General features: G+C 39.5%; 1 protein-coding gene across 2 annotated transcripts in view; it reads left to right on the top strand.

Moving 5' to 3' along the window:
- XRN2 (5'-3' exoribonuclease 2) overlaps positions 1-15,614 on the top strand; it is a 65,004-nt gene that overhangs the window by 12,084 nt on the left and 37,306 nt on the right. For both annotated transcript variants that reach the window (XM_079983496.1, XM_079983497.1), the window contains exons 4-15: positions 1,730-1,841; positions 2,630-2,688; positions 4,645-4,734; positions 5,884-5,956; positions 6,917-6,967; positions 7,725-7,882; positions 8,488-8,562; positions 10,065-10,198; positions 12,115-12,172; positions 12,262-12,369; positions 13,334-13,378; positions 15,086-15,220. In XM_079983496.1, coding sequence (XP_079839622.1) covers positions 1,730-1,841; positions 2,630-2,688; positions 4,645-4,734; positions 5,884-5,956; positions 6,917-6,967; positions 7,725-7,882; positions 8,488-8,562; positions 10,065-10,198; positions 12,115-12,172; positions 12,262-12,369; positions 13,334-13,378; positions 15,086-15,220 — 1,098 coding nt within the window. The remainder of the gene's footprint in view (positions 1-1,729; positions 1,842-2,629; positions 2,689-4,644; positions 4,735-5,883; positions 5,957-6,916; positions 6,968-7,724; positions 7,883-8,487; positions 8,563-10,064; positions 10,199-12,114; positions 12,173-12,261; positions 12,370-13,333; positions 13,379-15,085; positions 15,221-15,614) is intronic.

Here is a 15,614-nt window from a genome sequence, read left to right as displayed (position 1 = left end):
TCTGAGTGCAGTCTGAAGTCAAGAGTGGTATTCTTCAGGGAGGTCCTTTTAGAATGATGTATAACCTTATTGTTCAAGAAGAACTCCTTTTTATTTCTTAATCTTGTCTTTGCATTTATTTTGGCCTTAATCCTAACCCCTGAGTGACAGCCACAGGGCACGATGGAACGGCACAGCCAGAGCTATAACTATAGCACTGGCACTCACACCAGGTCTCAGGCTGGTACTGCAAAGGGTCATAGATCAGACCTGTCACTATCACATGATAGCAGCTGGGTCTGCACAGGTTCTAGCCAATCCTGTGCTGGCCCATTCTTACCCCTCCCTGCCTCCATTTTGTGGTTTCCCTTGGCTACTGCTGGTGGGAATGCAACTGGCAGCAACTTCCATCCCTGTTTGCATCACACTTTGTCAGCAGAACTCCACCACTGACAGGGTGATACTTCTGCTCCATTCAGACGCATAGCTGTCAACTTTTCCCGTTTCTTGCGAGGAATCCTATTCGGAATAAGGGAATTTCCCTCTAAAAAAGGGAAAAGTTGACAGCTATGTTCAGACGTGCTGAAGAAATGGTAGTAGATCAGGGGTTGGGATTGTTCTGCTTAAAATGATAATGTGTTATACCCACTATCAGTTTGCATTGCATATACACATCTGAACTAGAATACATTAATTTGTAAAATTATAAGCCTTCTGTTTTTGATTGCAAAACTGAAACAACCCCAAACACCTATTTTCATGTTCACAAGTTACTAACGATATCTCAGTGCAGGGTCCCTTAACTGATAAGGATTAATGAATGAAAAGTATATTTACTCAGGGGCTATTCCAGATTGTTTTAACAACCACTTTAATCAGTTTAGCTGTAGACAACAGCTTGTGAAACTGTTCTTGCACACAGGATGTTTTAGCTAACTTCCATTAACTGTTACTGGTCAGGAAGCCTCCTTGTTCTGAGATCAGTTCGAGAATGATGAAGCACTAATTTTCCAAAGTCGGATCCAGTCATCTGTCCTGGACTTAGTAATGTGTTTCAAGTTAGTTTTTAAAAACATGATTAATTAGTTTCTGTCACATACCAGTCTTTCCAGCTGGTAGACAAAGGGGAGAAGGCAAAAATGTCCCTGCCCATCCCAAAGCTTCCTTTGCTGTTGCTGTCTCCCTCCACCACTGCTACCAGACTCCACGGCAGTAAGAAAGAACAGGCAACGGTATATAGCACAACAGTAAAAAAACCCAGTGTTAACTGCATCATAACAACATATATAAAGTAGCAATTGTCAGCAAGAAGGTTGATTACATTCCACAGGTAAACAAAAAGGCTTTCACCTTGCACTAAAATGAAGCCAATGTGAGGACAAAGAAATGTTGCAGCTGCTGCTGCTGCAGGATATGTGGCAAAAAATGAGGCACAGCTGTATTACTGAACTGGAAGCATATTTAATTGTTGTAAAGTTTCTCATGGGTAATGGAAATCGCCCCATGTTTAAATAAAATAATAAACGCAATTGCAGTTTCTCTTTTGAACGTTGGCTTAAGCTCTTGAGTATGTATTTTAAAACATAAATGGAAAAAATATTGCTACCAGCAGATAAGGCTTCCTCAATTGCATACGTAAAGTAAGTAAGCTCTCGTTACGTGAATCATTCTAAGGTTCTCAAATTTAATACAGTATAGAAATTAAGTATAAAGGGTGAAATGATTAGTCATGGTAATTCTATTCTTCTAGGCTCCCCGTGCAAAAATGAACCAGCAAAGATCTAGAAGATTTAGAGCATCAAAGGAAGGAGTGGAGACTGCAGAAGAGAAGCAGAGAATCAGACAAGAAATTTTAGAGAAAGGTATATAGATTTGTTACCTATTCAGTTTAGTTCAGTAACAGTAACTTGAAGAAGAGTTGCATCTTCTGAAGCATTTCTCTTGCGACAGGCTCCATATCACAGATATCACGTGACTGGCCTAGAGAAAAGACTGACATGCACTTAGTTTTGTATTAAATTTTGCATTAGCAGTTGTTTGTGTTCTGTGATTTCTTGGGAGTGTAGGAAAGCTGTGCAATATGGAATTGAGCACAGAATTCAGGTTCCTAAAAATCTAAGCATATTTAAAACCACATTTCTAACCCTTATTTTTACCATTTATTAAATTTCTATACCACCCTTCATCTGAGGATCAGTGCGAGGTTTACAATAGTTGTACAGATGTGCTTGAAATTGTATTAGCAATGCATTGTAAAAATTGAAGAGTTGCTGAATTAAAATTACCATTAGTAGAGAATAGAGCTACAATGGTCTGAATCACCTTGTAACTAGAAGGAGCTTAATAAAGTATGCAAAATAAAAAGTCAAGCAAATTTGCATGATTTTGTTATTGATCACTCATAATTTATACTTATAACAATACAAATGCATCCCTATGCAAACTGATCTGAAAGCTCCACTAAGAGCCATGGGACTTGTGCCTGAGTTTATACATATGTATAAAATTGTGGTTTTGATCACAACTAGTTGTGATTCCCATAACTGAGTGAAATGAGATATTACATGTTCAGAATAACAGGGAGTATGTCTGTCCCCCTCCCTCCTGCAGTTATCTGTCTCAAACTAGTTAAATTATGTTGCTTTTAAAGGTGGCTATCTTCCTCCAGAAGAAATAAAAGAAAGATTTGATAGCAATTGCATTACTCCAGTAAGTATTCTTATAATTCTAATTTGGAAGTTGTCACAGTACTGATCATGGTATTGTTGCGTGATTCTTGGCTAATTTCTGACTGGCTGTAGGTTTCTTCCCTCCTCCTATCTTCAGAATAGCTGTGTAAGGATAGACTAGGATCCAACAGCTTTTTCTATATGAAACAATACTGTTTGATGGCATTTACAGAGGAAGAATATTCTTCTCTTTGGCATCTCCTGCTGCCAAACAATGCTGCATTGCAAGAATGGTGAGGAGAAACTGAAAGGCAGCAGCAGAGATGGGGTGCTTTTCCAAATTCATGGTTTTTTTCCATGTGGAAAAATCTAAATTTGTTGGCGTATTAAGAATTGCCCTGCCAATGTCAGCACAGGTTTGGGAAGTTGTGACATACAGGGAGTTTCAGCAGTTCTATAGGGTAATCTGTTGCTGATACCGCAGGTCAAAGAGAGAGCCTGCACCATGTTTTGGCATTTGCCTAACAAGCAAGCTGTAGAGATGGATGCATGGGCACGCATGCAAGATTTGCCTTAAGATGGTTTGGTATTTGAAGAGGGTTTTTAAATGTGTTCAACTGAACAAACTTAAACCCTCCTGTAAGTGGGAACCTTCTTTTACCAGATAGCTTTTTCTAAGTGCATTCTATCAAACATGCTTAAGAATCTTCTTCAAGCCTTTGTGCTAGTTGTGCAGAACTTTGCATTACAGTTCTTATGTTCCGTTAGATGCTGGAACATGACTTATTTGGATTTCTAGCCAGAAACTTCCCATACAAAAAACCTTGGGCTATAACAGAGTTATCTCTTCCACCCCTAATCCAGTGTTTAGTTTCATGCAGAAACCTTGTGTGAAGGTGTGTTCAGCACAGAAATCCTCATAGGCTTAAGAAAAATAAACCTTTTTTCACTAAGCAAGACCTGAATGACGAAGAGCTCATTATGTGATGGATTTGGTGTAAGGGTTTCAAGTTTGGTTTCCTAGTAAACTTCAAACATAAAATGTTAACCTAATCATTAGCCAAGTTGTATGTTTCTGAACCTCTTTGCTTCCTAGTGGAAAAAATGTAAAATATAAATGAGGCATGGGGAATTTCCTGTTGAGGAGAGTGTTCTCTGGGCAGGACCAGAGCCAGTATAAATATAAAAGTGGGGTTTTTCCCTTTTCTAGTTCTGACACATTTTTTCTCTCCCTTCCTCTCCATTCAGAGGGCTGCTGGGGACACTTTTATCTTGCCAAGGGGTTTGAACTGGTGACCAGGAGGTTCCCCACATATATAAATGCAGATTGTAGTTGTGTAATAATAATATATTTTTTAAAAAATAAAATACTGTGTTGTAAATTTTGTGGCTGTTCTTGAGGTTAATCACTTAGTCTTGAAATTCTTTGCCTGTAAAATTGTTTGGTTGTCGAACTTAATCCGTTCTGGGAGTCCGTTCAACTCCCAGAACCATTTGAAAACCAAGGTGTGACTTCCAGTTGGCTGTAGGAGCTTTCTGCACTCTATTGGAAGCTGCGTCGGATGTTTGGCTTCTGAAAAATGTTCCCAAACCGGAACACTCACTTCCGGGTTTGTGGCATTCGGGAGCCGATTTGTTCGGGAGCCAAGCCGTTTGACAACCAAGGTACCACTGTACTAATTGGAAGGCTATGACTAGGCATTAATATGCCTCCCCTGATGCATTTTAGGGTTTGAGCTGTGTTAATGCAGCTGTGGATTTATACTTGTTTAGGCATAGCACTCTCTATATGGTTCAAGGAGTGTAGTAATTGGGAGCAACTGGCTCTGCCCCCAAGCTTTCATTTTGCTTCATTTGCTTGCCCCTTCAATTGTTGGACTTTTGTGCTCTGCTTTTTTATTTTTAAAAAAGTAAGATGGCTCACATCTGCAATCTGCCCATCACAATCTAAATTTTGTATTATTATCCTGTTTTGTATTATTTCCCTGTTCTTTAGGGGACTGAGTTTATGGACAATCTTGCTAAATGCCTTCGCTATTATATTGCTGATCGTTTAAACAATGATCCAGGATGGAAAAACTTGGCAGTAAGTTTCATACCCATATTGTTCAATAAATGGAACTTGTACTATTCTTGACTGATGCAAATGAGTTCCAGAAGATAGTTGTTTTAATTGAAGAAGATAAACCAACAGTTTAACATCCAGGTATAGTTTAGGCATTCCCAAGGTATTTAGCTGTTTTATCTCAGATGTGGAAATTTTGAAAACCTATCATTAGATCACTTCCTCATTTAGCAGTTATAGACTAAGATCCATAGTTACTTTTGGAGTGTGTGAGCCCAGTGGCATTTTGACCCCACCTGTACCATATCAACTTTGAAACACACTTGGCTTAAAAAGTAGCTTTTCATGTGTGGTGTGGCAAGGCAAGATGCGGGGGGTGGGGGGCATGTGCCCGAATATACCTGTGGGCCGTAAGAGGGTCTGGTGTGCCTTGAAAAATTCACTACTAATAACATAAGAGCCCGACTGGACCAGGCCAAAACTCTGTCTAGTTCTCTCAGTGACTAGCAGACTCCTATGGGAATCCTGCAAGCAGGACCTGAGCACAGCCGCACTCTCCACACGGGCAAGTCCCAGCTGCTGCTATTCAGAGGCATGGAGGTCGTGTGTAGTCCTCATGGCTAGTAGACAAATTCATGGAGGAAAAGGCTAATAGCCTCTTAAAGCCATCCAAGTTAGTGACCTTCACTACATCTTGTGGAGCAAACTCCATAGTTGAACTTTTGGATGTTGGATGCCAATAAAAGGTTTGATGATTATGATGATAGTTGAACTGTGTGCTATGTGAAGAGGCCCTCTATTGCCTTGAAGCGGGAAGGTTCCATGTGCTGGTGCCTCCGCCCCTCATACAGCCTGCTGTATAGCTGATAGGCATGGTAGGATCACCTGGAAAGGCTTTCTGCCTGGGAAAAATGGGGGAGCAGGAGGCATTATTATCCAGACCATCTCATAGTTGTAAGGAGGATGTGTGAATGTTGTTTTGAAGAGTGATGTGTAACTTTGTGCATGAGTGCAATGCGCTTCCAGTTTTGATTTATTTTTTTTAAATGTCCTAGGTCCTCAGGAACACTGTGCCAAATAACACAAATTAGTAGTAATTTTAATGGTGTTGCAAAGTATTGAGTGTTTCACTCTGCTTTTTATGTTTCCTCTTTGTGGTGATGTTTGTAGGTTATTTTATCTGATGCTAGTGCTCCGGGTGAAGGTGAACACAAAATCATGGATTACATACGAAGGCAAAGAGGTATTTTTTGTGGTTTCTACAGTAAAAGTTGTATCTACTGATATTAGTAAAAGTGGGCTGTTCAATGTGAATAGATCTACTTTTTCTGAATATTTTTATGCAAAAGTGCATAAGCAAAACAGATGTGAAAAAAGGTGTTTAGAACAGTAAAGAGAGGTGTTTTTTTTTTGATGAATCATAAATAGTATAGTGGTTTTAGAACATTAGATACAGTACAGTATTAGAATTAAAAACATAGAGCAACTTGGAATGAAATATTGACCATTAAAATGGGAAGGAAGGAGAGAGTGAGGAAGACTGGCAAAGACAACACCAGAGCCTGCTCCAGTTGGGCTTTGGGCTTAATCTTCATGAATTTGGAATCTGATTAAATGGCAAACAATCATTAAATATCCTGGCAGCTACAGGTATTCATATTATCTTGTAAACCTCCCTGAGATCTTTAGATGAAGGGCGGTACAGTCGTAACTTGGTTCTTGAAGAGAATGCATTCTTGGTAGTCCCTTTGACTCCCGGAACCATTCAAAAACCAAGGTGTGGCTTCTGATTGGCTGCAGGAGCATCCTGCAGCCAATCGGAAGCCGTACCGAATGTTTGGCTTCCAAAAATCATTAGAAAACCAGAACAGTCACTTCTCAGTTTCGATTGTTTGGGACCAAGGCGTTTGAGATCCAAGGTACGACTATAAATAAATAGTATTCTGGTGAAAACGCCACTAGGTCTGCCAGTTTTATCAACTTTCTACTTCTGTATTGCCTTTCTGACCTCTTGACTGTCTATTGTGCTTTTGCAATTTATTTATTTATTTATTTTATACACTACCCTTTCCTACCAAAAGAGCCAAGGGCAGCATATGTAATTTTATTCAGCCTTAGAGGTCAGCAATGAGTCTTCAGTAATTATTTCCTTCTGCCTAAGAATAATAAAATGTATCTAACATTTCTTTCTTTTTTGCTTTAGCTCAACCGAATCATGATCCAAACACTCATCACTGTTTGTGTGGTGCTGATGGTAAGTCCATTTCTTAGTTTTCTTCCGTTAGTAATTATTCTAGCAGTTAAGTAGAGAATGATTTGTATGGGTCAGTACTGTGTATACTGAGTAAATCACATTTGTAAAATGTGGTAATGCCATCTTGGGGTCTACAGTTGTATTTTGGAGGTTACTAAGGTTGTTAAAAAACTTATGTCTACATAATTAACATATTTGTAATTGCTTAGAGCTTTTATTTACAATTAGTTGGTTGGCATCTGTCTGTTTTGGAAGACAATGGAGGAGTACACCTTTGGGTGTGAAGTCAAACTGTTGGAAGGTTACAGCGTCTGCTGTGGCTCTAGAGACCAATACAGGAGAGACATGTTTTATTGCATCTGGGGCAGAAGAAACCATCCAGTTGTGCTGCTGCAGATGCACCAAGACATTTCTTCTGTCTGCGCTCCTCCCAGCAATCATTTCTCCTCTGGGCACTGGTGTAGATGCATGACCTGACTCTGTTTTCAGGTACTGCGGTCATCTGTTGCAGATTCTCACATGGTGTGGTTGATATTGCCAACCTTCATAGCATGTTTGCAAGCATCTTTGTAGCGCATGGTTTGCCAATGGGTCTGGTGCCTGAATTTACAGTTAAGCAGTATACATATTCTGTTATGAAAAATAATAATGTTATACTGCTAATTGACATACTTTGTTTTGTTTGAAGGATCATCTGCATTGGCCATCATTGTAGTTATTTACTTAGTATTTGATTTTTTCTTTATTTCTTTTATAGCTGACCTAATTATGTTGGGATTGGCTACACATGAACCAAACTTTACTATAATTAGAGAAGAATTTAAGCCTAATAAACCAAAGCCATGTGCTCTTTGCAACCAGTTTGGACATGAAGTTAAGGACTGCCAGGGTCTGCCAAAAGAAAAACAAGGGGAGGTAGGTTGAACAGTTTGCTCACTTTCTCAAGAGCCAGCGCGTTGTGCAAGAGAATGAAGTGATAGGTTCGAATGAAGGAGATTCCTGTTCAGATCCTTCCTTAGCCATGAAATCATTGTGTGGCTTTGAGTAATCTCTGTCTCTCAGACTAACATTGCAGGTTGGCAACAAGGACATACTGAAACCCATTCTCAACTATTTGTAAAGGAAGGAACACAAAGCAGGATTCATTTCCTTGAAATAAATGTGGTCTAACAAATTATGGGACTTGTGGGGAGGGGCAAATCAATTCAGCAGAAATGCCAAAGTGCATTTAAATATTGTGCAGCAAAATGGGAATGGGATGACAGATTAGAGTCAGCACTGCAAGTTTAGACTTCATCCCCTTGATTTCAGAAACAGTCCCAGATACTCTTGCCTGAGAATAAAGCATGCACAGGAATTTTCTGTAATCTTAATTTATTATTGAAGTGGCATTCTGAAACACACCTTTCTAGAGCAAAGAATTTAGTGAATTTAGGACTTAGTTCTGAATAAACATGCTTAGGCCTGTACTCTAAAGTAAAGCTTACATACAAATAGTATACCATTTTTCTCTTTTGTAGCACGATCAATTTGCAGATTGTCCTCCTGGTTCGGAACAAGAATTTATCTTTATTCGCTTATGTGTTTTGAGAGAAGTAAGTAATATTTGGATGTGTTTGAACTAAGGCTGTAATCCTATGCAGTGGGTCTCTGGACCTGTTAAATACAGCAGGACTAACTTCCAAGCCAGTGGGCACAAGTTGCCATGGCAACCAAAAAATTAATTCTGGCAATCAGCCAGGAGAAGCCATGTGTTTTGCCCTTTGTTTTTTGTTAGCTACCAGCATTTTCCCTTTTAAGCAGCAAAAGGTGGTTTTAGGACATGCTGTTGCTGAATTGTCTTACATTTAATCCTGCCCTGCCTACTCTTCTCTCATTCCTCCGACTAGGTTGGCATTTTGAAACTTTACTTCTGTTGGTCAGCTTTGTTCAGCTACCATACAAGGGTTTTGTGTCTTGTCTGCAAAGACCTCTTTCTCAGTTCCCAGCCTTTGCTCTCTTCTTCTGGCATCTCTCTTTCACGCACCCCACTTTCCATTTCAGAAAGGAGGGGGGAACTGCAGAAGTTTCACAAGGGCTCCCCACATTTTGTTCTTGAGAGGCTGATAAAGGAACAAAAAAGATGAACTGGTTGTGATGTAAGCTGCAGCAAAGGAAAAAACAAAAATCTGGAGTAGACTTTTTTGTGGCATGGAAAGATCATGTTCCTAGCCTTTTTAGCCATGACAAACAACTTAGAGGGAAGGAGAAAATTTTAATTTTGCCAAGCTGCTGGAGGTGAATTTGGAAAAAAATCAGGATTGGGGGTTTTGGAGGATGAAATTGTTGGGGGAGGACATTATTTAATTTCAAGGAAGAGTTATGCAGGAATTCCAGTTTGTAGGGAAACAGTGTCTTTGCTAGATTCTCACCTTAATTCTGTGGGAGAGACAGATTGCGCTTGCTTGATGGAAATGGCTACTTACCTCAATCTGTAATGGATGGAAAGAGATAAGCATTTTCCATATTCTCTGATAGCTTAGCCATGGTGGTCTAGGCACTGGTAACCTCAAGCTGTATTACTGCAAGGCATTTTTTGTGAGTCCAAGATTAAAGCTGGTTTGGAAGCTGCAGCTGCTGCAGAATGCTGGTTATTTACAGCAATTGACATCACTTTTGAAGAACTTGCACTGGCTTCCAATATACTACTGGGCTACATTTAAGGTGCCCTAAGCAATTTCAAACCAGCCTACCTGAAGGGTCACCTTTCTCCTTACACTCTGCATATTCTTTGAGATGGTGGGTGTTATTGTTTTGTCTGTTATTAGAGTTTGTATTTTGTATTTTTATACTGTAAACTGCCCTGTGATCCTTGGATCGAGGGTGGTACAAAAATGTAATAAAAAAAATATGCTTAAGTCACTTTAGACATCCATTTGGAACGGAAGTGGGACATTTATGGCCTGTCAGGCAAGTTTATGGGGCCCACTTTGAGAATTAACTCGATTTAGTGGTATAGAACTTTATGTATAAGTAACTGCACACTAACATTTTATTTCTAGTAGCATCTGTAGAAATGTGTTCCATTTCTCTCTCTCTCTCTCTTAAATAATTCTAGTATTTGGAAAGAGAGCTAACGATGGCCAGTTTGCCTTTCACTTTTGATGTTGAAAGAAGTATCGATGACTGGGTTTTCATGTGTTTCTTTGTGGGAAATGACTTTCTTCCTCATTTACCTTCGTTAGAGATCAGGTATGGAAAGCAGCATTATATGCAAAGTTACTTGATGTGGTGAAAGGTTGTACAATGAATGTTATAAGAACGTGTTTAGGTGTCCAAAAGACTTTGGGCTCTTCCTGTGCAATTTCCCCCTATTTTTCAGAACCAATAGCATACCATAACTTTGTTTTGAAAGTTCCTTCAGTTTCAAAAATGGTTTGGTATGTGGCATAGAGTGGGGCTGATATTTGAAAAGCAAAAGCCTAAAGCCCTCTTTGGTGTACAACATTTAGCTTTTAGATTTAAGGCAACCCTTACCACAAACTGAGTATGTGTGCTGTCTCTGTTTTCCTTAAAAACAAAACAAAACTGTTTTTATTTATTTTCATGGTAGAGAAGAAAATTTTTGAGAAAACAATTGTTACAATAGTAAACAACAAATTACAAACGTTTATCATGCCATGTGTTAAAGTTTCATTTGATTCCTCTAGAGTTCACACCATGTTTTCCCATGAGTGCTGGGTAGATTCCTGCCAGGCTGAACAATTTATGTATTCAGTAAACATTTGCCATACATTATAAAAGGAATATGGATTGTGTTTGTCCTCTACCGCTCTCACCTGGCATGTTAGTTTCTCAGCCAATTCTATTGACCATTCTCTGTTGGTGATTTGTAACAATAAAACTTGGTGGTTATGTAGCAATTCCGAGTCTTCAAGATGTGTCAAGTAACCATGTTGCCTTGTTCTTACGCAACTCTTCTCAACCTTGGGTTCCCAGATGTTGTTGGACTACAACTCCCACCATCCTCAGCTGGCCAAGGGTGATGGGAGTTGTAGTCCGGAAACATCTGGAGATTGGAGGTTCCTGCCAATAGGAGCAGAGCAAGAATGGTTTTAGACAAGGGAACGCTGAGATTCCTGCACTGCAGGGGGTTGGACTAGATGACCATGAGGGTCACTTCCACCTCTACAATTCTGTGCTTCTGTAATAGGGCTTTAGCTGTTCTAAACTTATTAACTACAATTGATTATCAAGTAATTAGGTCCATAACCTGTTAGAAAATGAAGCTTAATTGGTTTACGACCCCAATTAGCTGCAGTTTATAGCGGTCCGGCACGCTCCTCAGCCAAGCTGCGCCAATCTGCGTCTCTCCGGTTTCGCCTTGCAGAGTAAAAACACAGCAGAAAAACTGCTGCTTCAGATACATGCAAACACACCAAGCATTTGTGTGTCCATTTATCAGTCTTTTATTACAGCAGAATATTTACAACTCAGCATTTCTCAGATAAATTCTCCCGGACCTCTAGCACTCATGGCTAATGGCTGCTGTCTCTCTCGAAGACACAGAGACAAGTAAGGCAAAACTCCTCCCACCTTCCAAATTACACGTCAGAATGTGAGGCATCACTCAGAATATCTTAACCCTGTAAGTTCTGAATCCCAACAATAAATAATTACCGTATTTTGCTGTGTATAAGACTAGGGTTTTCCCCTAAAATAATAATGTTAAAAATTAGGGGGTGTCTTATACTCTGGAACATCTCCCCCCCCCATTTTCTTAAATCTGAGTCCCCCAAAATAGGGGCGTCTTATACATGGGGGCATCTTATAGACAGAAAAATATGGTTCTTTGTATTGTTTATATTTATCCTGCACATTACATTGAGGCTTCCTGAACGTCTGATTCCTCTGTGCCATGGACTGGGCCTGGGCTCATTCACTCCCAGTTTAGGAGCAAGCTACAGGTGGTTGTTGGTGTTTTGCCTTTATAGTACAGGTGATTCAGCAGTGCTTTCTCCTAAAGTTGAGTTTAGAGGTTTTTTCCAGACCCCTGCCCTTTCTAGTTTCCCATAAGATAATTATAACACCTCTAATGCTGGTTCCGACTGTGTGTGTACAACATCCTGTAAAATGGCTAAATGAATTCATTTATATTTGTTTCACAGGGAAGGAGCAATTGATCGTCTAGTGAACATATATAAAAATGTTGTGCACAAAACTGGGGTAAGCCATCTCACCTGCCCATTCCAATTTAATCTCGTGGAACTTTAGGAGAAGGAAAGATAGTCACAGTTCTGTTTTACAATTTACAGGGATACCTTACAGAAAATGGCTATGTCAACTTGCAAAGAGTTCAAATGATCATGTTATCTGTTGGAGAAGTTGAAGATAATATTTTTAAGAAGCGAAAAGATGATGAGGTAAAAGAGTTCCTGTGACATATTTATTGTGTATCTGTGTTTTATAGAGAATAGTTTAATTTAAGTACATTAATGAAAACAGTGAGTGTGGCTTACTATTATCTTCATGTTACTCTAGTATGCAATAAATTAAAAAAAAATGTTTTAACCAGAGACATTAGAGGATAGTTTGCCTCTGTAAGCTGTCAATGAATGTGTGTTGTATCTGGGGTTTATTTGATTTTTTGAATGGCTGGTTTAATGTTTTTAAGTTAGTTCTGTGAGGAAAGGAAAAGAAACAGGAGCCGTGTTGGCCCATCAGAGAGACAGAGAGACAGAGACAGAGAGTGTAAGGACTGCAAAACAAACAATAACTTCATTAGGACCGACAAAAATAATAAATAAGTATGCAAACCTTTGAGTTGAACAGAATACTTCTTTCACTTGAATGTGAGGGGGGAATGCAAAAGCAGAAAAAGATGGTTGCTGGGCAGGATGTTGCATAAGACATTCTTGGACAAAGAAGCAATGGTAGCTGTCTTACAGCAGACCTCAACTTCAGCTTCCATTATGCTGAGCAACATTTTCCCATTCCCTCCACACCTTTTGATTTTTGCTCAGCGTCCAGTCTGTAGAAGACCTAGTAAACATGAAAGCTTGCACGCTGCTTTGTGATTGACAGTGATATGTTGGGTGTGGAGTGTCTATGTGTGTTATGTGGTAGGAAAGCACCTGGAGATTTAAATAAACAAATGGATACTCCTAAACATTTTTATGAGTATTTTAGTTGGATTCCAGTTTTGTTTAGAACAACAGCATTTTTTGTAGCAGGAAGTAGGGAGTTCTGCATATGGCAAGTATGAATAATTGTTTGAGCATTCCCCCCCCCCAAAGAAATGACCCTAATAAATATTTCTGATGTTTTTGGTTTTTTCCATGTAATTTGTATGGCACACAGTTCTAATATCTTCATTCTTCATTTTAGGAAAATTTCAGAAGAAGGCAGAAGGATAAAAGAAAAAGGATGAAAGTAAATATAGAGCTTCTAGCCCTGTTGTTTTTCCTTGCAGCATCCTGATTTCAGACAAATATATCAGTTTAGGGTAAAAAACAGCCCTAATATGGTTATTTGTTTATGTACGCCAACTTCTTGACCATTTTGAGTTAAAATGTAGGCTCAAAATAAATAAATAATGTTGCAGCTTTTTGCAATACCCATTCTATCCCAAATCACAAACTACTATTGAAGTTTCTCTTGGACGCATAACATGGGGGCCTTTGTGAAACACACTTAGTGCTTCATTAGGCTCATGGAACTAGCTGAACAATTATTTATATCTCAGCTGTAGCAAATGATCTAGACTCCAAATAACATCTATGTGCATGCCCAAGAACTCATCTGCCCCCATAAGATCTTTGACTTTCCCCCCCTCTCTTAGTATGAAATCTCACACACTGTATCTAGACCTACTTTCAGTTAGGAAAGTGTCTTGATGAGCAGCATGGAATGCTGCTTGGGTACATAAACCCCTTAGCTATAGGTTCCTTAGATGCTAGACTGAATTCAAGGCATATAGAACAATCTTATGCCTGTTTTTCAGAAGTAAATCCCATTGAATTAAATGAGGCTTTCCATAGCAGTGCAATAATAAAGACTTGATATAAAAAAGATCATGCTTTTTCTTGTGCCATTTTTACACTTCCTCCCCCTCCCCCCAAAACTTTTTTCTGGTAACTTTAATACAACAATTGAAACACCATGTTTTCCACTGCTCCCAAGGCAGGGGGTGTCAATTGAACTCCTCTAAGTGTAGTCTTTACGGTAGATTTGTCTTCCCATCACTCTCATATCTCTACTTTAATGCCACCACCTTCCTCCCATATGCCACTAGGATTAATAGCAGCTTATTCTAAGGCCAGGTCTCATATTTGATGTGAAACTTGTCAGAATTGTCTAGGAACACTGATGTTCGTGACTTAAATGTCTTCTTATATACATAAAAATATAAGAATGTTGCCGTGCTGAAGTTTGGTTGGCTTCTGGCAGGTGGCATGATGAACTACGGCATGACTGCCTTTCTCCTTTGCCACTGGACTGGTGAAAGGGAAAATCCAAATCTTTTGCCCCTTCATTTCCCACTCCCCTACTTTTGCCACTGCTGGAAGGGAGGCAGAGAATGAACGAGAGAAAGTGTTTCCTCCCTTGCATCCTGCTGTGTTTCCTCCCCCATCCTCCCACCTTGCTCCTTCTGCCGCTCCTGAGAAAGAAGCCTCAGGCTTCCCTCAGTGGCTAGGAGGTCTGAGGGAGGTTGGCAACCTATGGGGGGGGGCGGGGTGTTGGGGTGAAGTGAGCAAGGGGCGGCAGCCCCTTTTATGCTTAGGATTGTACTGTTACTCTCCTGGTTAGATTTGGAAATGCAGTCTGTGACAGATGGCTAGCACGTGTTTAGATTTTGGTTCTAAGCTTATTTCATAGTTGTAACACTTGTTCTGTTCTTTACAACTGTTTTAGTAATGGAGATAACATAGTGACAAAACTGAAGCACTTTAACCAATCTACTAAAACAATCTAAATCCAAGTGGAAGCATTGGATAAAATGTATACTGCTACTTACTTATTTTATCAGTGGAAGCCTAGGCTTTTGTGTACATAATTGCAGCCTCTGCTGAGTCTCAGCATTCAAGAAATATTTCATTCTTGCCTGGAAAATGATGATAAACCTTTCTGCTCATCTAGAGGGAACAGCATTCTATGCCTGGAGGCCAGTTCACCCCACAACCTTTGGGGAGGGGAAATAGAGGAAGTCATCAACCAATCAATAATCCAAGACATGCAGCCTTTGAAATGAGAATGCAAGACAGACAGAGCACTGTAAGTGATGGATCTGAACTTTGTCACAAGCATAGAAGTAATGACTAAGTGAGTTTATAGACCTGTGGCTTACTAGTGGCTCAATTTTATTTCTGCAAGTGAATCTCTTTTAAGCACAACTTCAAGTTCTTTTAAATAGCTGCAGGTAAGCAACTGTCTTCTTGAACTTCACTATACATGTCACACCCTTATTTATTTATTTATTTACAAAACATCAGAAAAATTATTAAAATAGCTGACTACTCAGAACATTGTAAGCATCTGAACAGGCCTGTTAGCACAAACAAATTTCAAGAGATTGCAGGGGGTTAGAATAAATGAACCTTGTGGCCCCTTCCAACTCTGCAGTTTTATGATTGTATGAAAGAGAACACAATACTTCTGGTTTCTGTTT

Source organism: Podarcis cretensis (genome assembly GCF_951804945.1).
Source record: "Podarcis cretensis genome assembly, chromosome: 7".
Taxonomy (NCBI): Eukaryota; Metazoa; Chordata; class Lepidosauria; order Squamata; family Lacertidae; genus Podarcis; species Podarcis cretensis.
The sequence above is the reverse complement of the archived record's forward strand: the minus strand, read 5'-3'. Positions and strand labels throughout refer to the sequence as shown.